The following is a 27,140-nucleotide window of genomic DNA, read 5'->3' as shown; positions in this document are numbered from 1 at the left end:
AACAATGATATCGTTATCGATTCTAATTTATTTCTATAACTGTTGAAAAATCGATATACAGTATACTTTTGTACATAAAATGTACATGTGGCATGACTGATTTACAAAAATCACAAGCCTTTCATATATGTTACAGTTAGTATATAAAAAAAATGGGCATGAATAATTTTTAATTTGAATTACAAAATTGTGAAGAAAGATTAAAAAAAACACAATAAGCACAAAATTTGTTGTTTTCAATGTTGTGCTTGAAATCACATATAATTACATGTCGAATGAATTCTTTAAGTCTATAAAGATCGATTTAATGAAAAATTTGCAATTTCGTAAGCAATTTTATAGAAAATATTTTAAGTTTAATATATTCCAGTGGAGAAAGAAGACCCAAGAAATATTACATGACGTAGATGGGATAAAGCGTGCAAAGGTTTATATTTTGTGTACCTCCAGAAACATCACAAGGTTTCACACTTACCGCCATTTAAAACAAATATATGCTGCCTTGCTATGTTATCATACGATGTTTTGCACAAATATTCACCCGTATCATTCTTTGTGGCATGTTTGATAGTTAATGTACTAAGAATGTGACTATTTGAATATTCTGTTGTAATATTTATACGATGTTTGCCATCCCAAGCTATCATTCCTTCTACAAACCAGTCTATGTGGACGGAGTTTGAGTCATATCCAATAGTGGACACATTACATGAAACTGTAAGTTCACTACCAAGTTCGACCGAACTTGGCCCAGAAATTATGACATCTATGGAAAATAAAAATACATGCAATAACAATTGAAAACATAAGATAACAATTAATAACATGATTTTGGGGGCCTTTTACACTATCAACGCTTTGTCTTGGGTGTGACAAAAGACAACAACATTGATATTGTAATTGTTTTAACCAATAATAAAGTAACTATTCTACATAAACACTGATTACGACAAAGCGTTGTAAAACGAACTGACACACATAAAGCACACAATTTCTAGGCCCGTTAAGTCATAAAGTAAAAGGTAAGTTTCACTCTGCATCAAAAGTAAAGTGTTGCTAATTCAAATAAAATTTTTAATAGAATGACTTTGCAAACATTTCCTCCAAAGAAAACGTTAACCTACTTAGGTTATAAATAGAATGATTAGAGTTCATACAAAATACAAAAGTAAAATAGCAGAGATTTACAATGCTCCCCACTAATGATAGTTACGTAAACATTTTGTGCTTTAGTTAATTTGATCACTTTTATAAAATGTTTAAATGACATCGCTGTGTCGTAATCTAACAGAGAAACATAGGCAACTGTTGATAAAATAAAGAAAAAACCTCTATGCCACAATTGGTATCAATATCACCAAACTGAAATCATATAAACCGTGAATTATCTTTAAATTTTTAGTGTTGTTCATAAAACCTGTATCTTTATTCCTTAACAAAAAGCGAGGTCTAGGATAATGGCAGGGAAAGGGTAATCAATCAAGCACCATGACCTTTTACTACAAAAAACTGGTAAGTTGTATATCTTGTTAACCTTTTTAAGCGGTGACGAAAGCAGTATTATCCAAACTATTTTATCCGACCGACTTCTATTTCTCAAAGAGCATGCTGAAATGAATACCCATGCAACTGGACATTCATGCTATAACGAAAGATACTTAACGACACATACCTGAATCTTTTTTACGACTACTCTCAGTCGTTGTCGTAGGTTTCGGATCTTTTAAAAAACCAAATAGAATAAATTAATTCTTTAAATAAGTAAATTATTTGATAAAAACAATCAGATAGTAGAAAGTTGCATATTAAAGTAGGTCTAACTGTATTGTCAACTTTCCTTTCATCTGTGGCAACATGTCTTCAGCACCTGCATATGGAGTGTTCATATCACAACTCATACGTTATGCACGAGCTTGCCGTAAATACGCAGACTTTTTGTATCGCGCTAAACTTCTTACAATTAGGCTTCTGGAACAGGGTTATGTTGCTACAAGCTTGTGGTCATCATTATAGAAGTTTTGTAGTCGTCATCATGAACTCGTTTATCGTTAGGGTGTATCCATATGTACCATGTAAACTGATTTGTTCATGTGTCATAGTTTTTCCTTTTTCTCTATTGCCTACCCCAGACTTGCTTTTTATGAGCAATTCGGCGGGTGTCCATGTTTCCAGTTTTTAGTGGAGTCTGAGTTGACTTTGTTTACTTTGTATGTATTTATTTTAGATATTTTATTTTCTTTGTTGTGTTTATCTATTTTCCATGTCTGTCCTATTTACCTGGATGACATTGTTTTGATTTCCGCTTGAATCTTTGTTCCCTTTATTACGCTTTGACACTATTATTTATTTGAACTTTATTGTTTTTTAAAGAAATTTGCAGTACAAAGTAGTTAATTAAATGTTATACATTCAAATTCATTTCTTTATATGAGATGCAATACTCACCCACAACATTAAGTAAAACATATGACCTCATATCTCTTAATTCAGTGCTAACTTGACATTCATATAAACCAGCATCTCTTTGACCAACGTTCTTTATGTATAGATTCCATTCACCTCTGTAGTTCAAATACTTCACATGAAAGCGAGTGTCTGGTGAAAAGGTTAACGTCCCTACAGTCAAAGGACTAGGGTCTGACGTTTTTCTCCACGAAACCTACGACAGAGTTAAATCGCTTACATAAACAAAGGTATCAATGCGCAAGGTATGATGACTTATTTAGTAAACAGGTATCTTTAAACAAATAGAGTTATCGCTCTTTATTCATCCATCCATCGCTATAACCTTGGTTCCGTTGATTACTATTTCAAATAATTAATGCATTGAAAAAATAGTTCTTATTCCTCTAAAGATAATGTACTAGCGTAGTTTTCTTATAACTAACAGTATCCATTTTTAAGCATCGTAAGATCAATTGCCGTTGCATTACTTATCAAATCACGTTATGCTGTCATTAATGATTATGATCCAAAGAGATTTCTCCTTGACTAGCATGTAAATTCTAATGATACTTCTGACTGAAATATGGTAATGATAATCAACGTAGGAACTTATTTGGATTAGACTTAGCAACACCGTAGACAATAAACTGTTCCCATAGTCTGTAAAGGTAATGGGGGAAGAACCTCCGAAGGTCAATTATTTCCAAATATTTGTTCAGAGACAAATGTCCGGAAAATACGATTCGTAAATTTGTAGAATTTAATTAACATATCAATATTATACAAATATTCATAAAAGCAGTAAGAATGTTGCATAATATTGGATAAATAAGTTTCGACTCATCTGAGAACTTAGTTCAGTAATGTTTCTGTTTTATTTCATAAATAATTAAAAAAAAATATAACTGTCTAAATTGATGGTTTTGGATTGAAAATGTTAATAACAAGGATTAATGTTAAAATGCTTTAGTACCCAATCAATCAATTTCTATTTATGTAAAGCAGTGGTCTTATGGCGGATATAATTTTTTTTTTCATTTTATCTATTATTCAGCTAGATAAACTTACTGTACACATTATCATTAATTGATGAAGCTTTAGATGTTAACGCTTACACAAGCTAATCTGATTAGAAAATGTATTATGGATTATCTGTTTTATTTTCATAAGTCCGTCAACAGATAACGGAAAATACTTGAAAAAAAAACTTCACATCTTTTTTTCCTGTAGCAATTGCCAAAGTCTACAATCAAAGGAGTCGTGATGGCTTATACGCTACACATCTGTTTGACACAAAACACGTTTGAATTCTATCACTGATCCCAAAACACCAGCTGGCTGATTAGATATCTTTACTTCTACTTCTCTCAATAAACTTCAACTGACCTCCAATAAAGTATATCCAAAAGACTCAATTAACATCCAATTGGCAAATTATTCAGTCTATCAATTCTGCATCGGTTGGGATAAGTTTATCTGGAGGTCAATCTTTATTTATATATTTGACCCCTTCTGAGGAGAGCTGTATATTAATAACACGTACTTGTTGGCATATAAGGAAACTAAGAGACCTTTCACTCCTACCAAAGATTATAGTGCAAAGTGTTGTATACTGATGTGATTATAACTTAAGGAATCTGAACTTTCCAAAAATCTATATACGGAAGAAATGTTGATCGAAAATACTATTTGTTTCATTGCTACATTTTATTTAAATTATACATAAAGTAATTCGCAGGATACGGGATGCATTGACGCACTTTTTTATTTGTAAATACGCCACGGGGTATTACGTATGGTTATTTGTTAGATCCATGTTAAATGAAATAATAACAACATATGCCTGTGTCATTTTAAATATGTGAAACGTTCCCAAAAAATCAAAATAATGTATCATGTATGGATTTGTTCTAAAAAAAACTTTCGTCTGAATGTTATTGTTTCTTTGATAAAAGTAGTAAGTTATCGGCGTTAACAACATGAATAGATGCATCATTTATTTCCATTAATAAATGCGCAATACAACGTTAAGTGAAACAGCAAAATTTGCCCCCAACATGTGTTACTAGTACTGTCATCCAATTTAGGCAATCTTCGATTTGTCAGTATTTACATTTTAAACTGTTAATATCAATTAGAGTTATTGCCCACGGGAGACAATTATCTTTAGAAAGAGTGAGTATTTGAAATAAATATTGAAATCAAGAATTGTATTATTCAGCCAGTTTTATTTAAGCAAATACATAAAGAAAATCACTAAGACGAAATGTACTCAATTTGTAAACATTTAGGAAGGTGACTAGTGCATTTGGAAAAAAAACTTATGCACAGTTTGAAAAAGAGGAATGCTCTTAAGATAAAAACAATTCTGGAATGAAATGTTGATTTTTTTTTCAAATTACAAATTACACCCAATGGTTTAATAACCCTCTGCTCGAAACAAGGATCGGGCTTCCAAAGTAACAAACTTATAACACAATTTGAAAGTAGATTCTTTGTAGTGCATAAACAGGACATACTCACTTGTCAAGATCCTGTGCAAACCTTTCTTTCAATTATAGTCTGTTTTTGTTTTGTTTTGTTTTTGTTTTTGTTTCTTTTTGCATTCTTAAGCAGTTTTTGTTTACTCAAGACATAAAGTTTTTGCAAGTCTTACTTGATGCAAGCAAAGCAATTTTGACGAAATAATGCATTTTGATATTACCAAAGCAGCAGTTTATCAAATGTCGTAGGTTTTGGCAATTTGCTTTGTTTTCTATTTGGACAAAAGCTACTTAAAATATTTGGTCTTGAAATTGCTCTACAATCAAGTTCTAAATAATAGACTGAATTACTGAATTTATGGGAGATTTAAACATAATCAGAAACGAATCTTTGTGTAAGGTCCTGACCCGTGCAGGTCCGGTTGTCAAAAGAATAGGCCTGCAGCAGCACTAAGCTTGTCGTAAAAGGCGACTAAATAGTGCTCAGAACCCTAGTCGGGGGCTAGGGCGCTCTGCCCACAGAGAAACTGGGATGTGTGCCGCAGGTGGTGGAATGGGGTACCCCTGGTGTGTTACATGCTGGGGTTGTCAGGCTATAATACGGAAAACCTGACCGCAAACCATAGTGGTGCACCGTGTTGGAAAAGATGCAACGTTCCTCGCACGTTAAAGAACCATACTGTGGTATTCTTCCGGAGTAGGAACCGTAGGGCTCCACCACAGGAGGCTAAATCGCCCAACCCTACCCACCTCTCCCTATATCCAGTGGCAATCAAAATTTCTCGAACATATTGTCCTTGTGTCCCATCCTTTTTTTCATTTCATCATCATTTCATGTTCATTTTTTCATCAATTTCATGTTCATCGTCTGAATATAGCTAAAATATTGCTGCTCGGACGTTAAACCCCCAAAAACAAACAAACAAACAAACAAAGACCAATTTCAATTTTGCAATTAAGCTACAAGTAAAAGCAAAAACTTTTGTTCATGATTTAATTACATATCAATATTTTTTCATCAAAAACATCTATTTGATAAATAAACAAAAAAAAATGCACTGAATAATCAAAAATCACTTACAGAACAGAATAATGCCATGTACATGTACTTCCGTCACGCCAAAACGTATAAGTAACTCAATTACCGAAAAAAGTTTATACAAGAAGTAATTTTTAATCAAATCATTTTTGCCAAAGTACAAAGTTAATTTTGTTGTATTTGTAACGCTAATGATGTTCTGTATATTTTCAGTTTATGAGCAAATTATCAGACAGAAACCCTTTCGTGACAATAGAGCCTTTCTTATACATAAGACCAAAATTACAGACGTCCATTTCCGTAGGCAATTAGAACTTCATTTATTATTATCCATAATAGGGGAAAGTGCGTAAATTTGCGTTAATCACAACATAGTCATGAAACAAAGGAGATGCAGACTTATTTATTAACCATTTCACCATAAGGTGGATCTTTTCTATGTACCAAAAGGACAGTGACAAAACAAACAAAAACGCAAATCTTTTTAACAAAGGCAAATTGGTTTCTTTATGCATACATCTTGAGAAAATAGAAGAAATTTAAGATAGACGATACTTATCAATTCATGTTTGAGTCATTTATGTATATTATTATACAGAGAGCAGTGTTTTATCGAATGTTTCAAGTGTAATGAATTTCGACAATTCACACTGTGAAATAAATTCGGTAATTTCACTCTCGTGCCAAAACGTCACAAAAACGAATATCAATCCGCAGTTCGCAAAACTTAAAATTTGTGTTGAAAAAAGCAATGAATAATGGAGGAAATCTATATAATAAATAGAATACTCAGTTGGTTATCGCGAATAACCACAATACGGTCACTCGTGCCAAGAACGCATAAAGATTGATTCGTGCGCGGAACAAGTTCAGCACACTCATAAAAACAAATCGTTCTTCGGCACTCGTGATCATATTTTGGTTATTCACTCTTTCCAATTAATTATAATATTCACCATCTGAAAGTTTGTTTGTTTGTTTGTTGGGGTTTAACGTCCGAGCAGCAATATTTCAGCTATATTCAGACGATGAACATGAAATGGATGATAAAATGAACATGAAATGAAAAAAAGGTTCCTACTCCTATCGAATACCACGGCAGGGTGCTTTAACGTGCGAGGAACGTTGCATCTTTTCCAACACGGTGCACCACTATGGTTTGCGGTCAGGTTTTCCGTATTATAGCCTGACAACCCCAGCATGTAACACACCAGGGGTACCCCATTCCACCACCTGGGGCACACATGCCAGTTGCTCTGTGGGCAGAGCGCCTAGCCCCCGGCTAAGTTTCTGAGCACTATTTAGTCGCCTTTTACGACAAGCTTAGCGCTGCTGCAGGCCTATTCTTTTAACACCCGGACCTGCACGGGGCCCATCTGAAAGTATTTAATTGAGCTAACAAATGACACTTCGTTTCTATACATAGCATAATTGTCTACATATTCCTAACTCAAATTAATATACCAATGACTAAAAAGACACTTTTTAACTACAACTTCATTAGACAATACATGTGATAAAGTTTTTTCTCTTTTGCTTTAGAAACTAATACAGTTTTTTTTTTTTAATAATTGATATACTACCTATGATGTTCTGAAAGCAAGTAAAGATTTATGATCATTTCTTGTGATTTAGATTAGAGAACTTTAAACAATTACATTAGACAATTCCCGAGTCTGTACTAAGACTAGTTACTCACTTATTTTATCCTGACAATGTGCACAATATATGGTTCTTTTCACTCCTACGGATTATTAGCAATAATGGAACGGTATGCAATCATCAACCCAACGTAGGGCTGCGATAATTTACTGAGAAATTTTACCTTTTGATAACATACTAAAAAGTGACCGATTGTTGCAATGAAATCTTCATACGGAAGATAAAATGAAGATTCCGAAAACTAACCACTATCTAAAAATATACCTTTGGACTTGTTTCCAATATTTAATCTTTTTCTATTTGCGATTTTGACTCAGTATTTCAAATACAATAGGAGAAAAAACACTTATTCCGGTTAGACATATTTTTCTCATATGTATTTGTTTAGATTTTATGAAGATTAAAATGTTTGTAAACAAATTCCAATTCAGAGAATGAAATAAAAAAAAATCTTGATTTCGGAAAAAGCAATAATCATTCTTCCTCCGGAAAAAAAACATCAAGTATTTGATAAGTTGAAATAGAGAAACAAAGTACTGGAATAAGTTAGAGCTTAAAGTATACAGATTTAATAAAAACGGAAAATTAAAAACGTAACTCAAAATTATTGTAAATGCATAATTTTGTTAATGATATGAGTGACTCAAAACTTGAATATATATCTAAATACTATGTATTGATCAAACATGTTTCTTTTCACTATTTATAGGTTGCGTACTTACATATTTTGATCCTAGATTTTTAACAGCACAAAATAGTATTGCTAAGTCGCCAGCCGAATAAGTCACATTCTTGGGAGTTGGAAGGAATTCCGGTTCTAAGTAAGCTACGTCACAACCAACAAAAGATAGTATAAAGCCTGAAATAATGTTTAGATATAATAAATTATAAATACCGCGCTGTAAAACCTAGATTTAACCCACCATTTCCTTTGAATTGCCTGTACCAAGTCAGGACCATTGCGGTACCCCCAGCTTCGGTGGTGTAATATCTTTTTTGCCAGATTTAGTTTGGACTTGACATGATTATGAATCGGGTTAATGTTAGGTAATTTGTTTTGGTCTTTTCTCGTACATTTCAAAACTATAATTATTTTTGTAATTATCTATTCTCTATGAAAACGTAGCATTAGAATTAGCTCTTCATTTTTGTAAATCTGCTGTTACAATTGCAACCTGTAAAAGACGATGGATAAATGACATCACCATGAAAATTTCCTATGCTTTTCTACTTCTTTGAAATGTACAAATGAACTTTATTTCCATTTTTTCATATTGATTGAAAAAGAAGAAAACTCAAATAATTATTCTTTTTCTCTTAAAAGGTTTCAATTGACATGTGCAAAAATAGGTGTAACTGTATGTTGGAAAGCATTTAAGAAAAATCCTCTGGCAATGAGATTTTTATCTTATTATCTCTAACATAGCTTGAGTTCGTCTTTTGTGGTTAATGGTCCTTTACTTTTAAACAGAAGTAGTTAAGCGTTGCTGGAAGGCACCTTTCAATGCAATTTATCCTAATTTCTATTAACTAATAATGGCATGAACGACAGGAGATGATGAAGAAAAAGTATCCAATAGTTGTCAGCTATCAATAAAATCACGAGGGCCGACTTGACAGAATTTCCCTGGAGAACCCTAAAATATATCCCAATCTAATGATAATCCGTTTTTGGATCTCATAATACTCAATACTTGCATTGTTTAAATAACATCTGAAATAAAAGACTTTAATGACCGATCAGCTCGTTGAAGATTACTTCCTCTACAATAATCAATTGTGCCTTTTTGTAATTTTTGTACGCCCATTGTATATCAATTTTTCTCTCTGATTTACTTGTGTTGATTTTATGATGCTTTATATTCATTCATTTTGTTTAAATACAGTAAAATTATTCACCAGTTATCCACGGTGAATCATTGCACTGCAGCATATTAAATTTGTTACAAATCGTGAAAATGATTTTTTGCGTGTGTTTGTTTTGGTTTGTTTTGTTTTTGGCGAAACAGAAAATCATAAAAAATTGAACACCATGTCTATTTTCAATGACATGTCATATCTCTAAAATGGTTGGAAACAATGTTGCGTTCAGTGATTTGGCAGCGTTATTAAAGGCAAACATTATAAAAATCTAGAAAATAATTCATTCAGTGAGGCTATGGACTCATTTTACTATAAATTGTCAAGGACAACTTCTGTAATCCATTTATTCTACAGCATTTACAATTTAAGTCCTGCACTGCGTGACAAGGTCGATTCATAACAACTACTTTGACGGACTAAATTAAGTTTAATGGTAAGGAGGAAATTTTCTGACCTAATGATAAATCAAGATAATTTAAGTTATGCTTATTGCGTGTGTCTCATATCTTTTCGACAATTAGTTTCTCCTCAAATACGTGTCGTTCTATATTGTATAATTGCAATATTTAAATTGAAAAATCTGAGTTGTTTGTTTCACAGTTCTTTTGCAACCAATGATAATACAAAAAATAAGACAACAGTAAAAGTAGGCCATACAATTTCTAGCTGATATGAAATACTGAGACTTCAACCAGCTTGGTAAGATATAATTAATTGTTGTTTAGTGAATGTATGAGTTCATCGTAAATTAAATATTATCATGAATTCAGCAGAAATGAAGTGCATACCTACGTATGATCTGGGAAACAAAAAAGGAAACCTTTTCACCAAAGAAAATCACAGTCTTCAATAAATGGTTAAAGTCGTGTTAGTTATCATGAATACCCAGTGATTGTAGTATATTAAGCATAAGGTTAAGCAACAAAACAATCTTGAATTGATTTTAATATCATAATGAACTATCACGATTCTTAGATCGGGCAACTAATGCAAGTTGAAGTATCTACAAAGAGTCTTAAACGTTTTAGCCATCTGAATACACGATAAGCTTATCAAAACCGTTCAATTTGAAAAGATTTTAAAAAGTCAAATGTGGTGATAGCAGACTTTGGACATGCAGTATGTCACTAACACTCAAAATTAATCAGTAAAAACGCTGATATCGTTTATTAAAAAAAACCCATTAAATTGAGTATTTTGATATTTAATTAATTTGTGCTTTGCCTTATATATGTAGAAGGTGTTGTTTTATTTTGCTCCTGAAAAGAAATGACGTAAGCTTATGTTGACCTAATGGACCATTGGACGAAAAACAGGCATGTTAATCTTACATTCCAAAGTAAAAATAAAAAAAATATCGAAAATTCGTTTGAGCAACTTGTCAAGTTATCATTATAAAGTATAGTGATTAATCGATTGACAATGACTAAGAAATATTACATTCATCAATGTGAAACATGATATATATGTAAGGCACACACGTTATATAATATAGTAAATTGAAGCAAAATGTGACTAAACAAGCATATACTGAACTTCGAAAAATCGCAAAATCGCTCTAAAATCGCTTTTTAAAGTTCAATGTTCAAACGTCTTGCATGTTTTTGTATATTGCGCAAGTATATTAAAATATACAAACAAATAGGCATTGAAAAGGGTTTTTGAACATGACCCGGCTCATCGTGTCCGGCCAGTACAAAGTAGGGTCTGTAAAGTTAGTCAATCCTTCTGGCCATGCACTCCATGCATGACATATCTGCAATATTTCGTTAAACAATAATCAATCAATCAACCAATTAATTAATCTTTCTGGATTTCTAACGAACCTAAAGAAAGAAGGCGCTGGATATTTTTTTCCGCGTAATATGATCAATGTTTTACATGCGTTTAAAAAAATACATGTGAATAGGGTACCTTTTAAAGAAATAGAACTTACAGTTTCATCAGTGTTCTTTCTGACATAATAATTAGTACTGCAAAGGTCATTGTCTCATTAAGACAATAGACATTGCAAGTCAAATTACTGTTTTATTAACGTGGCTCTATTGAGGAAATATAATTATCTTATCTCAGTAACATACAGGAGGTGTCATATATAATATTGTACACAATATGAAATTATATCCTATAATCACAGATGGCGTGAAAACCAAAATAAATTGCCATTAGTAATTATGTCAATTGTTTGCTTAACCGAGGTAATTGCATTTCACATGTTTTTCTGTAAATAATAACATTTTGCATATATCAAGGACCGACACCACACAATCGTAATCATTCATGATTCCTGCGACACACTATAAGCACTAAACAAACTTTACTTGAAGACCAGCGTATATATAAAAAAACCCCGCTAACTCTAATAACGACAAAAACGTTTCTAAGTAATAGTTTCTAGGACTGTTAAATTCAATATGTATACAATTGATCTGCATTATAATTATTTGTTGTAAAAAAGTTTGATGTTTTTACATGTAATTGCTGTTTTGGTCAATTTTGACCGTACATTAGAGGGGGTAATAAAGACCCTATAACTGTTATACTTGTTTAACCCAGCCGAAATTTTGACCGTACATTAGAACGGATAGTAAAGACCTTATAACTGTTATACTTGTTTAACCCAGCTGGAGATTTCAGACTATTTTAGTTTGACTTTGAAGAATTCTTGCATTCCATTCTGTTACCATGGATTTGTTACTTTTAATTGTCAGGACCTTTCAAAGCTTACTTTAGGGTATTTTTACCCTTGTTGACGACCTTTCGGTGATCTCTGGCAATATTTACTGTTCTGTACTTAGGTTATGCGCTGGTGCATTTGCTTCGTTTCACCACATTCGTTCTTTCTTTCTATTATCTCGGAAACTTCAAAAATGATTTATTGGTTATTACTTTAAAAACACGTGTTCACATTCTAAACTATACAAATCCTTACCTGCTACTGAAAATAATAAGTGAACTTTTACATGACAATTTGTCCTCTGAAACCAATTTAGATCCAGCATATTTTACTGTACTATCCAACAAAAACATTTAATGACCATAACCATCTTCAACATTGTACAATATGCACTCTATGGTATATTTAACATTTTCCGAACGATTGGAATACAAAATATTCTTCAGATGCACTCATGTTTTTACCCCCGTGTAAAACAACATGCTCAACATTTTACAATAAATGAAAATTACTCAAATAAAACAAATTACTACAATACAAGTCCAAATTCACTTCAAAACAATGTCGCGGCATGACACTTGATATGATGCAGTTCCTCATAAAAGCAGCACATCAAGTTGACATAATCACCATTGTTAACATTGAAGGGAAATTGTAAAAGTCACACTAACGATAAATTCATTGATTTCCCAATGCGATGCAAAATGCATTAATTTGATACAAAAATGTAAGTAGTAGATGAATAGATTATCACAAGGCTACCAGAAATTAATGCAGGCCTTTCAGCAAAGACAATGCAATACAATAGAGATTTCATTTGACATTAATCGATCCTTGAACTAAACTCAATAACTATTACGATTAATTATTAAAGATGCTAATGATCCAGAGTAGAAACTCTAGAGGTTACCGTATCATTATTCGAAATAATGTTTTTTAACACAAGTCACCCTCATTTACAAATGTAATAATTTTGACGAACGCCTACTTGTTAGTGGGTTTTTAAAGTGGCTTTCAAAAAAGCAATGTGAATGCTTAATTTCTTTTCTACCATTTCAAAAAATGATCAACTAAGATTAATTTTGATTGTGCATATTTGTGTTTTATCAATTGTTTACAGAAGAGGACATGTAAATTATTTCTTGTTTTCCTGTTTATTTCCAAGTCACGTTTAAGCTATATTTCTCCATGAATGTTAATGGAACATTGCAGTCATCGACCATCGCAGATAAAACTAGAATTAAAAAGGCATTTTGAAACACGCAAATAATTAACTTGATTCAGATTCGTCGTAAACTATTAAAAACTGCATTATTTAATACTGGACTATTGTAGGTTTAATGTTTTTTATTGATTTATTATCAAACGAGTAACTGATCCTTATCAAATAACAATTGGACTTGAATGACTTTTATTCCTAGATCTTTAGCCTATTCAAGTCAAGTTAATTTGATTAATGATATTTAGTTCGATCTTTGAGGTCTTTGCACAAGTTTAATTAAATAATAAAACGGTTAAAGTGAGGAAAACGACAATGTAATCGATGCTAAAATACTAGATATAAATGTCGATCACGCGTCCAGATTTGTATCTAAAAATATCTTAGTTGATTACAAGTGAAGATTCGACTCTGTAGACTAGATGTTTCATAGAACCTTCACCGCGACATATTGTTTTTTACAGGAACTTTTTTGTTTTGTATATCTAAACTAAGACAAATATGTAAAAGAATTATATAGATTTCAAACGAGAACTTTGTTTACGATTAATGTTGGTTCATACAAGTAGTGTATATATTACAAAAGCCATTTCGTCAAGGCATACATACTTACCAAAAAATCCAAGTAGGAATAAACGTCTCTGAGGATCCAATATTTTCAAAATCCTCTCAAGCATATCGTTGCGCTTCTACATGTTTCTGTAAACGAAATCGGAGATATAAAATACGATTCATTAAAGTAAAATCAACGAGTATTCAAAAGTAAAATGGTTTTGGCACGCGGGAGCCGAAAATATGAGACAAAAAAAAAACCAAACAAACAAACATCGTACATCCGTTCCAAATAGATAAAACAAATCCACAATTGACTAAACATCGTACACAAAATTTGACACTAATAAGGTGTTATAAACAACATAGAAAAAAGTCTGAAACATAACAAGTGTTTTTACACGAGTACCTGAACATCTCCCAAGGATAAAACATGTTTCCTTTCTTAACTACTCAAGAAGAAAGAGAATTGAGTATTAAAATGCTATACCTTTTCCTTACTACATAATAGATTTGGAAACATTTTCAGGAACATCCGTACTTCTAAATAACGCTTGTCTTTCGTGTTTGTTTATATTAGTATTACTATTTAAAGAGTAATTAGGCTAAAAACACGAGAGACTTTACTTAGATAGTAAGGGAAAATTACATTTGATTTATCCCACACGGAAACTTAACCGGAAAAACAAAAGTGTTACAGAAAATACCCTTCTGTTTTACTTGAAAATTTCAATATTTATGGATTAATTGGAAAACATACGTAAGAAAGTAAATGAAGTTAAATACTATAGTAATTAGCTAATAATAATTTATTAGTTTTATAGAATGAAAATCCATCAATATGATGCATGGTGTCAGTTATTTTTAGGTCTGTAATGCATTTCTGTAGGGCATATATACTATGTCATTAAAAAAGAAACACTATTTTTCTTTTAAAGTAAGGATTAAATACATAAATGAAATAGAAAAAGTAGTAATGATAATGACCTTGCTAGATATTCCATGATTAATTAAAAAATGAATGATTCCTGATGAAGTTAAATGATACAAATACAATAACTACCTAAATTCGCTGTTTTTTTCTTCAATAAGAAGACAGAAGCTTGACAAATAGGCTTCTGGAACAAGGTTATGTTGCTACAAGATTGAAGTCATCACTACAGAAGTTTTATGGTCGTCATCATGAACTCGTGGATCGTTATGGTGTATCCATCAGCACCATGAAAACTGATTTATTCAACGGGTCATAGTTTTCCTTTCCTCGTTTGTCTACCCCGGACTTGACTTTTTATGAGCAACTCGGCGGGTGTTTCTAGAAAAGCAGAAGACGCTTACCCTACCGGTGCACCTGGTCCATGCTCCCAGTTTTTAGTGGAGTCCGAGTTGCTCATTTACTTTTGTTAATTTGTATTTATGATTTTAGTTACTTTATGTTCTTTGTTGTGTATGTCTGTTTTCCATGTCTGGTCTTTGTCCCTGGATTACATTCTTTTGATTACCGCTATAACCTTGGTTCCCTTGATTACTCTTATATCTTGTAGGTGACATACCATTACAATAATTGAGGTTCTGAAAGTTTCTCTAAAGATCACTGACTTTGACAAATAACGTCGATTACTTAGATAAACTTTGTTTGCATTTTGTGTAAATTGTCGTTAAATGAAAAACATAATGACATTTGTTTTTTATCATATGATGCTGACCAGTTGTTATGAAAAACAAAAAGGGAAAAAATGGTTTTGAACACTCATGTGTTTTTGATAAAAAGTACAGATGGTTCTTTTAATTGAGGCTTACTGTGTCAACATTTAGACTGAAGGGCGATCACCTTCTGTGGTGTCTTGAAATTATATCATTCACCTGAATACTTTTATTTCGCCAGAAATGTTTGAAAAAGTTTTACTTGCTTATTAACCATGTTCTGTTATTCCTGTTTATTAATAGAATTATAACGATAATAGGTATGGTGTTTTTGTAAAAAAGACAACAATCCATCGGAATGAAAATGTCAGCCCAAGGCCATTCATTGGTATTCAATGAACGAAAAAGATACCCTCATACCACAGGGAAGGCTGCAGCTGGCCCCAAAACATCATTATACACAGGTATTGCTAAAGAGTTGCCCCTATATACTCAAGTAACATAAAAGTAAACTAAAGTTGAAAACGAAACAAAACGTACATTGGCCAGAAATTCCTGACTTGGTAGAGACGCAAATATTCGGCAGGGTTAAAGTACTTTGGCGTGATCACAACCCTCCCCTTTAAAATCTTGCCACTGTGAAAAATATACTGCACAATTAAACACACCTAAAAATCAGTTCAAAAAGGTCCGAGTACTTTGTTAGAAACTGAATATAAATTACATAAAGGACTACTAGCAGTTAACTGACATTCCAGCATAATGGCATTTCTAGTAATATCTTGTTTTTATCGTGTAAAGTTTGAACGCTTGGGAACTGAAGATGCCAAAAAAATCAGGATTTTAAACTTACAATCGGTCTCAGTATCGTATTAATTTTCCCATAGACTTCTATAGTGAAGTGCATATTTTTAGGATTTTTTAAAAAATATGTAAATTGATTCAATAAAACTTTCACTTATGTAGCATTTCTAAGGACATGTGAAAAAATAATTTCCCGCAAAGAAAATAGGGTGAGTCCACGAAGATTGGAAAGAAAAGTAGTCTTGAACTATAAATAGCCATTTTCCCTACTTTCACTTTCGTTTTGCACTCACCAAACCAACCTTTTCAGTGGAACATTTTTATGATATTATGTTAGATTTTCTTTTAAAAAATTTTTCATCTTACAGTGTGATGTTTGCTCTATTTTTTAAGTCATTGTTCATGTCTTTTGACAAAACATTAGTTTGTAGAGAGGCAAAAAGAAAATGCACTATATTATTATGGCATCCATGTTTTGACGTACACCCGCTTAGGGATATGCAATACGATACTGGTACCTATTACTAATAAACATTTCAATATAATCCTAAAAGTTGTTGTTTTTCTGCTAGAGTATTCATTTCCATACTGAAAATTTAGAATATCATTGCCCTGCTACAAACATGAGTTTTCTATTAAAATTCTTATATAGGTACCCTATTCCAGGCATAAGACTAATATCTCAATGTTAGCCAGAAAATATTACTTTTGATAAAAAGCTGCTGCATTAATCAAACTAAGCAACTTTGTGGTTTATTCTGACATGGTAGATACATGAGCTGTACTATGAGTTCCAAATCATTATTTAATCCCCACTTGTGAGTTCCATATATGGAAATATTAATATCCGAACCTCCTTTTTTGTCTTTAACTCAAGGGAGCCTCTTGTTTAAAGTAAAGTATAATGAGCGGTACAACCAACTGTTTTAAACTATAGATATGGTCATTTCAATTATAATAAATCCAGAAAAAATTATACCAATATCATAGTTTTAAAAAAATATAGCTTTTCATATGCAGAAAATACAGATTTTAAGCCATTTTGGTACCCCAGGCAGATACAAATGGACCTCAATGTGACAGGAAAAGGACTTTTTCTTTAAAACAGATAGCTATGATGCAAGAAATATAGTTTATTGGTATAAATATTATAATAACAATTGTCTGCTTTAGATACTTTTTGAAAAAATTCAGTTTTTATATGAAAAAACACCATTATTTTTCTTGCCGCATTAGAATCTGTCCATTTGAACCACTAAAAAAAGTCCACTAAAAAATTGGCTGATGACTTTTGTGACATTTCTGTGTTTAAATCAACCACACAGTTATATGGCAACTCATTTTAGCTATTTATTTGAAAGAAAAACAAAAAATAAAAAAAAATATTTATTTTTTCATATATAAGAGGCAATGTATGGAAAATGACTATTTTCAAGTCCTAACCACATACTTAAAATGTGTTGTAACTTGAAAACTATCCTTTATGCAGGAGTATTACTTGCTTTAGGTTACCTGAATATAGATATGCTCATCATAAATAGTCAAGATAATAATTTTATTGAACTGATATCCTACAAATTCATGAAAACAAAATGCATTTCCAAATTTGGTAAAGATTAACCATAAATGCAAAAAACCAGAGCTACCATAAAAAATCAGGTTCAAAAGTTGGCTAATTCATCTTAAAAGTGTTACCTGTATTGGGGTACTACTTTTTCAGCTGGTAAAGACCACTTGCTGAATATCCAACTTTACTTGAAAAACTGGCTTACTAGGTCTCAGTATCGTATTAATTTTCCCATAGACTTCTATAGTGAAGTGCATATTTTTAGGATTTTTTAAAAAATATGTAAATTGATTCAATAAAACTTTCACTTATGTAGCATTTCTAAGGACATGTGAAAAAATAATTTCCCGCAAAGAAAATAGGGTGAGTCCACGAAGATTGGAAAGAAAAGTAGTCTTGAACTATAAATAGCCATTTTCCCTACTTTCACTTTTGTTTTACACTCACCAAACCAACCTTTTCAGTGGAACATTTTTATGATATTATGTTAGATTTTCTTTTAAAAAATTTTTCATCTTACAGTGTGATGTTTGCTCTATTTTTTAAGTCATTGTTCATGTCTTTTGACAAAACATTAGTTTGTAGAGAGGCAAAAAGAAAATGCACTATATTATTATGGCATCCATGTTTTGACGTACACCCGCTTAGGGATATGCAATACGATACTGGTACCAATCTTACGTACAAGCCTTTATATACTATTTTTACGTTTAACTATTTAATGTTCCAAGACAAAAACTAACAGGGAAGAGTTTTGATGGCAACAACGCATAAAAACACTGAACACATTAGACAATGTGTTAAATCATACGTGTCGTGATACGGTATACGAACTTGAATTTACACGTAGAATCGAAATCAAGAAAATTATTGTAATGTACGATAACATTTATAAAGCCGATATTTAAAGAACAATAATTTGTTTTCATAAGATCTCAGACAGATACGATGTCTTCAATAATGTACACATATGTTTTCTGACTAAAATTAAACAGCATTATGACATTAGAATAACAGATGGATAATGAATTGTAATTTAAGGTAATTTAAAATGATCTGTGTTTACGCTTGTCTACGACATACTATAGGACATCGATGGCGTGTTTCTGATAATTCTGATAGAAGGTGTCATAGTTAGATTGCTTCGATACATCGAAACATTTAGTGCCTCCAGCAGCCGAATAAAGTTGACTAGGAAACGGAGCACATATTTTTCTTTTTTATATAATTTTAAAAGTGCCAGTGAAATATCAAGTATGTGTATTCTTTAAAACCAAAATGATACATTTCTTTCTACAGAATATTTACATTAAAAACGCTTAAATATCACCCACGGATCAAGTTAAAGCTACACGATGTCCCATTACGATATTGTTTACATTTATTTCAATAATTATTATCAATACAAGGAGCTTAAAATGCAGGGTTCCCAAGTGTTCAATAGAACGCTAACTTTTAGGACACCAACCCCCATTCAGGCAGCTTTAATAAAAATATTCTGATATTTGCTTTGCAAGGAGGTTGAATAATCATATTTGGTTTTTGTGCTTTTCGTTGTACAACTTAGGTTATAGATCTGAGAAACCCTTATCAAGATCTCCCAAGACACCCAGATTTTCTACTTCTATGCACTTATTTTTCACACCTGTAATTATGGTGAGATCAATAGTTTGTGAACAAAATTAAACTCGCAATGAATGCAAGTAACATTATAGATGCTTTAGTGAAAGGATATTTTGAATTACAAGCCAAATCATCGCATTTTTAATAGAGTTCATCGACTTACACGAATAATAACTTAAAAATAAGCATGCTACCTATCTATTAAATTCAGAAGACTTTACTTCCTATTTATCATTTTGTTAAATTAGTTTCTGTGCTTCCGTATTTTCTATTTTGGCGGATGTGCTTACCCCTTGGAATGCCTATCGTTTGAAATTTCTGTGTTTTATTTTTTATCCCATTTTTGATTTTAAGCTATGGGTTTAATACGTCTTCAAATAATAAAAAAATACGATTGACATATCACACATTCAATCCATAAACAGTGCAATTTTTTAGCTACTTTTACTGTTACAGTATCGTCCGTATCGTCCTGAATTTGTCTTAATGCTAACATATATTTGTCATAACATTTGTTTCTTTGTTTAATCTTGATGCTGTTATTCATTTCTTATTGATGTATTGATTATATTTTCAGCGAAAGATTTCTATACAAAACTTTACATGAAAACATGACTGCTTATAGATTTTTTTAGATGAGATTATTTAATGATAGGAAAGCTAATGAAATAATTAAAGCAATAAAAATCATTTTAGCATATGCGTGTACTATATGATGTAGCGGAACATGAAGTATAATCATTTTTTGTTGTTGTAGACTAGTTGGGTTATGACAAATGACCAATGGTGCAAAGACATTAAAATTAGGTATTCGATTTAGGAGGTAAAAGTAGAACAATTTGTCGTAATGAGACAACTTATGCGTTCGTTGCCCTGCAACTCCACTTTTCTTTTTTGTGAGTGACTAATATCGATGAATTGACGCTTCCTGCTTGCATTTAGAAATATGTTTATGAATTTGATCAAATTTGCATGCTAATTAATAGTTTTAGTCATTAGACTGTTAACCTTTTATTTCAGGATAGAGGACAAAAGATATATATTCCAATATGGTTTTAACCATTTAAAACAGGATACAGTCTCACTAAAATTTTACCCCTAAATGTATAAACATATATGATTTATATTTTGTACTCACCTACATAATATCTCTGAAAGGTTATGTAAGGTAATTTGTTAGATCCTGAACTGTGTATCGCATCATTAACAGGTCTCTCTATTTATCTGAAAAATCCATTTCAAAAGTAAAATAAATTTCACTAATGATTTTAGGTTTCAATTTGAGAATTCTTCTATCATTTCAGTTACAGTTATACAGCAAGAGCAATGCAATATTGTTAATGCAATTAAACTTGTACTTTGAGGCATGAATCTTGTAGAAATCAGTAAAAATCGAATCATCCCATTTTTGTTAGAAAACATCAGACGGATAACATTCCTTTGACTAAACTACTCAGTTCTAAACGCTGCTGCTGTAAAACAACTCTTTTTTTATTAACCGATGATTGATTTTTGATTATGTGATAGACTGTTGAAGTGTTATTTACTCCCAACCTTGCTGACGGGTGATGTTTTGATCAAAAACTTAGCATTGATTCATAATTTTTATTGAATTATGACATGAATCTGAAAAAGATATTTAAATACTTAATAATTTTGGCATATTTTTAATTACAAGCGATATGATATTATCGGACATCGACATTCAGAACTCAGGCGATAAAATATTTACATGAGGTAAAAAAAGTCTGATTTTTCAAGTAATAATGAATATTCTTATCGATATTGTCCAGAAAATTCATTGTTAGATAGCTGTTTATTTTAAAATTATCTGCATATGAAATGTATTCAGGATTTTTCCTCATAATTGACCTGTTACATGTCCTAGGCACACATTACTGATCCAAGGTAAGCTGTAATGGTCTACGGCAAGTATTGCAGTCTCGAAAATGTATTACATCAAGGTTTTCGATATCACAAGCTTGTAAAACATTCACAAAATTTTTCATTTGATACGACGAACTCATTCTCATAGACAGATATACTTGTAAACGATTAATACGGGTAGGAATAATATATTTTATAGTAATATTCCTCACAAAGCACGGAAAGCTCAATACTTACCCTATAAGTTGACTAAACCATTGAACAGGCTAGTTATGATATTGTTGTCAAATAGTTTAAGATAGTATTTTGTTTTGTAGTAACATTTATTCGCTTGTAGGGTCTTTACATAGAAATTTAGAAACTGTATTTAAAAGCAGTTTTCGGCATGACACGGGTTGTGTCCTTATTGTATGACTACCGATGTATGGGAAGAATTGGCATTTTGATAATACATACGATGAGAACTTTTTGTAGGTGGTCTGGAGCTGGTATGTCAGTTAGGTGCTAGTGTTTCTTTGTTTGTACATTTGTGTAACGTATAATCAATTTTTCTATTTCTATTTTAACAAGTGACTCAGACTTCTTGAACTGATTTTATGGTGTGTTTAATTGTTAGTATTTCCCACAGATTTAAAATGGGGGATGTGATCATGTTACAGTTATTGCACCCCGTTGCATTTTTTGTGCATATCCCAAGTCAGGAATGTCTGACCTCAGTATGTATTGTGTTGTTACCATTTTGAATTTACTTATATCTTGCTGAAGTATATAAAGGCAATTGTTTTGTTGTACCTGTGTATAATGTTGTTATTTTTGACCAGATATAGCCTACCTCATGTCTAAGGCTATTATATTTTGATTATGATGAACGCGTTTTATAATATTCCAATATCACCTGAGTCTGAACATTACCAATTCGAATTTAGTATCATTAGAATCGTACGAATATGATGTTAAATGGAAGATTTGCGTCCAAATATTAAATTAAAAAGACATATTCCAAATATCCCAAAAGTATTATGAGACTTATACTCGTAAACGATTATTTAACCCGTTGCATTAGTAGAATCTAAGAGTGACCTCAGAGTATTTTAGTTACTTTAAGTACCATGGAGCCATGACATTAAAATCGAATCTTTACATGTGGCAACTACCAAAATGGTTTGTAAGAGTTCATGATTCACTCAAAAACAAACATAATAAGGTTTACTTGTGCATCGAAATATCATACTAATATTTCATTCAAAACCAATGGATTAATTTTGTTTAATGGAAAATTTCGTCTGACTGATTTTCGTAATGCCTAAGGTTGTTTGAATGTATGCGAGTAGAACAGTTTTTTGTGACAAGCTTATCAAATATTTAAAACCTATCTCATAAATACATATTGTATCTGACAGGTAATGCATGGGATTCCATAAACTTAATTCAATGATCAGCATTGTAGAACAATTGTATAAATATTTTAACATCAATCTTGTCACACTCCATACCTTTGAAATAATATATTTAATTATATCTGTCTAGAAAGTTCAAATGTGCTACATTCTTTTTCTTATCTCATTGTTTTTTTACCGTGTAGGTGTCTGATATGCACTGATAGGGAAACATGACTGTTTGCTAACATTGCAATGCGGAGTTACATCATGACTTATAGCAAAATGCAAAAGTTAAAACAAAGAAAGATAAATTTTGTAAATCGCATTCTTGATAAGCTTTAACATCTAGATTGAAGCTTACAATTTTAATATATACACCAATAGTATCAGCCAGTACTTCATATTGTAACAACCCTATTAAGGAAAGTCATTGTAAACTACAAAAAAAAAACACAATTGTATATTACAACATACCGTACTTCGAATAATAAGCTTTCAAATCTAGCATTTATCACATTTTATTTCAAGACCACATACTGTACAATGATTTTGGGATAACTCAAAGAATTAGAAAGGCCTACATTTTCTAAAAGTTGACGAACAGCCAACGTGCTGTTCAAAATTTGTTGACATTTATACCCTTGATTTGCCCTTAATTCGAAAACGATGGTACCTATTGACAGCGAGTTTTTAACATTATGTTTATCCGTGTAAGATGGGTTCCTTTACCTTTACTTTCAAATTCCAAGAACAATTTTTATAAACAAACACATTGAGAAATACAAAAGTATTCATCATATAATATTGCAAATTTTGATGTACTGTACTCGTGTTTCAAGGAGAATCCTCGCATCAGCAGCATTACAATCAAATACAAAGGAAGATCTAAATCTAAACAATTTGTATACAAAGACCGAAAGTGTTGAAATAGAAAGTCCAGAACCAAGAATGAACCCTTGGCGAATCCATGAATAAAGTATGCCTTTTACTACGTTTGGATCAAAAAAGTAAATAAGATATTTTATCACACTGCTTTAGAATGCTATATAATGCAATGTCTGGATGATTTCCTATGTATTATGAAGCAAAATAATAAAAAAAGAAACACACGAAAATTGTCTAAACATGAAATATCAAAGGTAAGTCGATTATTTATGATAATACGTGTACATCCTGTGTAAATGACAGGACAATAATAATATTCTAGCAAATGGGGAACAAGCTGCCGCATTAAAATAAAGACGTGTGTGGTTTTGCACTTCAAGAAAGGCTATGCAGTTATATTCATTGAGTAGATTTCTTAGACCTTGTCTTGGCTCCAACCCAAAAGAGGAGTTTTTGCATATCCCTTACTAGTATACACGGGAGAATTATTTCTTTTATGTATGGTCGTTATATCAATAGTTTAAGGTTAAGGTCAAAGTTGTCAAAACCAATTCATTGCATTTATCAAACTTAGAATAGATATATTTAAAAATAATAATAATAATAATTGTAAGCTTGCTATGCTACAAAAATGAAGTAAATACTATTAAAATGTTAAACATGTTTTAAGTTAAAAACAACAATACCCTTTCAGATCAAGTCTATAAATTAACAAATTCAACTATTTCGAACCTGTCAAAGGGTAAAAAGCGACAAGTAATTTATAAGCATAGTTTCTCCCCTTTTGAAGCAAAAATTAAATATATTCTAAAAATTTATTCTACTATTGAATTGGAATATTTCTTTGATATAGTTATAATTGTTATCAGTGTATAACACTCACAACAAATAACTCTTGCAGAACTCAATCAAATGATATAAACGAACTGTGCAGATAACACGATACCTACCCGTAATCAAAACTCTATTTTACTCTAGCTAAATTGCATTATAGGAAGTCAATTGATCTTAAAGCTCTTTTCAATGGTCATTAATTTTAACTATTTTAGAAGCTAATGTTTCACAACATTTCAGAAGGGAATTGGTATTCATTATTAGAATTCAACTAATCGATCTTAAAGCGATGCATTTGTGAGAAATTGAGATCTCTTCATTTCAGTGTATCTATTTTCATATACAAGTACCTAGAATGTTTTAATTAAATAATAGTTCAAGTATTACGATGTCGTTAAAAAATGAAAGTTCATGTCAAAATTCAAGTTATTTATTGTATTGTGAGATTTCTGGAAATGACTTCATTTCAAATATGACTCACATTTAAAAGGCAGTTGTTGTAAGTTAAAATACGACTTCAATCGAAATAAAAGAAAGAACAATGAGTTTATAGTTTTCATCCTTCATATCATATCAAATATATTTTTATCCCTTTTGCCTAGTGTCCGGATTAATGATCTGTGTGTGTGTGTGTGTGTGTGTGTGTGTGTGTGCATCTATGTGTGTGTGTTGTTGTGTTACGCTTTGAACGTTTATATATTTGATAATACAACATAGCTAATCGATTATCATTCGACGCCTGAAAAGTTTCGAATATTAAACATTAGTTTTGATATAGTAAAGCAAATTGAATGTTTAAAATTTAGATCGTGGTGTGAAATATCGATTAGATTTGTTATGCGAAAAAAAAAAACAACAAAAAAAAAAACGATAGTGTATTAAGCAGTTTGTATTTATTATTTTTTGGTACGGATATTTCTGGTCTATTTTTTTTTTCGTGAACATAGTTTAGTTTTCATTTACTCAATGTATATGTGATAGAGTATTAATCCGATTTTAATCATGTTAACATAAATATATCCTGATTGTGTTGCATTTTATTAAGCATTGAATCAATGATTACACAATATCTTGCCGCTGTGAATCTGTTGTGCTAGCTTCTAACGCTGTAATGTTCATTGCATTTTAATTCGAGATTTAATTCTTGTATATATATATGTCCTAAACTGTCCTTGAAAATTGTCTTGCAGTTTACTGATCTAGAATGACGCAAATGTCTTAATGGTATTTCTATTATCGACTAATAGACACTTTCCATGGAAATTTCAGTCTGTAGTACATTAAAATAAATGTCATTTGTCAAGTTACGTATACAATAACAGCAGTTAACCTTTGTAAGAAAAGGTTGTTTTTTATTAAAAGTTGCATTGAATTTACTTTATTTTTACTACTGATTTTTCCGTTTTTGACTTATGACAATTGAATGCAGCCTATTTGTATTAGAATATAACGGCAATAATGGACCGTAATGGAATCGAAAAGTTTATTGCGCTATAAAACTTTGTAAAATCACCTGGAAATGCATGTACCAAGTCAGGACCATAGCGGTGGCTTCAATTTTTGTGTTTTACCATGGAATTGCCAATGGACTTTTTACTATTCTTTTTGACTACCGCCGAGATTTTGTCATTTGGATAATTATGTTTTTATATTTCAGTTAGTTGTTTTTGTTTTAAAATGGAATATGTTGTTCGGGATTAAAACTGGGTTGGTTACTTGATGTAGTTTAATCATCAATCCTAGAAGAGTTTTTAAAAATTTCTCATTGCTTGGATCCTCTATGAGTATTAGCTGTATATATATATTTTTTTATTTCATACAATTCATAATTGTGTTTTTTTTTTGTTGTTGTTTTTATTCAATTACAACCAAGTTTTATTCTAGTAAGTCTGTAAAAAATGGTATAATAAATGATTATATAAACAAATGGAATTTTATATGCTCAAAATGATTCTAGCAATTGATATAGGTAGTTGCTGGTGTCACCGATTTCGTGGAGTTGAAAATAAATATATTACTTCTGGTTAAGATGTTTAGAAATTTCATTACCTTTCATGGAGTTAAAAACAAATGTACATTAACTTGAACACAAGTTTTTGGAGTTTTTTATTTCTTAAATATACAAAACTACAGAATTTGGTAAACATTTGAAAAAGCTGATTCTAAGTCGAAGTTTTGGATACTTCACCTCTAAACTAATCATAATGTGAATTAAGTATTATAATTAACCATATTGATAGTAAATGTATTTTAATGTTTGGTGCTTGAATATACGAATGTCAACATATTTTAAGGAAAAACCTGGTCCGATAACAGAAAATTGTTATCAGACAACAAGTACACTTAAAAGCGCATTATATATTAAAAGCATTTCGTAGACATGAAACAAACATTCACAGGTATGTAAAAACAAAACTCTTAACATTTCAAACTTTTGTGAAAGATTGCATATAGATAACAAGTTTTCCAATTAGTTGTATCTATGGATAAAATTCACTGCTCGTATTTGACATGCATATCTTTTGCACATCAATTTATCAGCAAAGAAGATATATATTTAACTAAAGTTTTGTTGGGTTT

General features: G+C 31.3%; 1 protein-coding gene across 4 annotated transcripts in view; it reads right to left on the bottom strand.

The window, feature by feature from the left end:
* LOC148622514 (zwei Ig domain protein zig-8-like) overlaps window positions 1-27,140 on the bottom strand; it is a 63,838-nt gene that overhangs the window by 2,658 nt on the left and 34,040 nt on the right. For 3 of the 4 annotated variants that reach the window (XM_088572542.1, XM_088572541.1, XM_088572543.1), the window contains exons 2-7: window positions 20,714-20,799; window positions 14,002-14,087; window positions 8,352-8,488; window positions 2,446-2,659; window positions 1,673-1,720; window positions 476-766 (exon numbers count right to left, since the gene is read on the bottom strand). In XM_088572542.1, coding sequence (XP_088428668.1) covers window positions 476-766; window positions 1,673-1,720; window positions 2,446-2,659; window positions 8,352-8,488; window positions 14,002-14,065 — 754 coding nt within the window. In that variant the 5' untranslated portion in view covers window positions 14,066-14,087; window positions 20,714-20,799. Of the gene's footprint in view, window positions 1-475; window positions 767-1,672; window positions 1,721-2,445; window positions 2,660-8,351; window positions 8,489-12,424; window positions 12,860-14,001; window positions 14,088-20,713; window positions 20,800-27,140 lie in introns of those variants that run through there. The other variant, XM_088572540.1, reaches the window with a different exon arrangement.

The sequence above is a fragment of the Perna viridis genome, chromosome 3 (genome assembly GCF_037379345.1).
Source record: "Perna viridis isolate PV_CMFRI_1.1 ecotype Kerala chromosome 3, ASM3737934v1, whole genome shotgun sequence".
NCBI lineage: Eukaryota > Metazoa > Mollusca > Bivalvia > Mytilida > Mytilidae > Perna > Perna viridis.
Note: the sequence above shows the minus strand (reverse complement) of the source record. Positions and strands in the feature narration are given on the sequence as shown.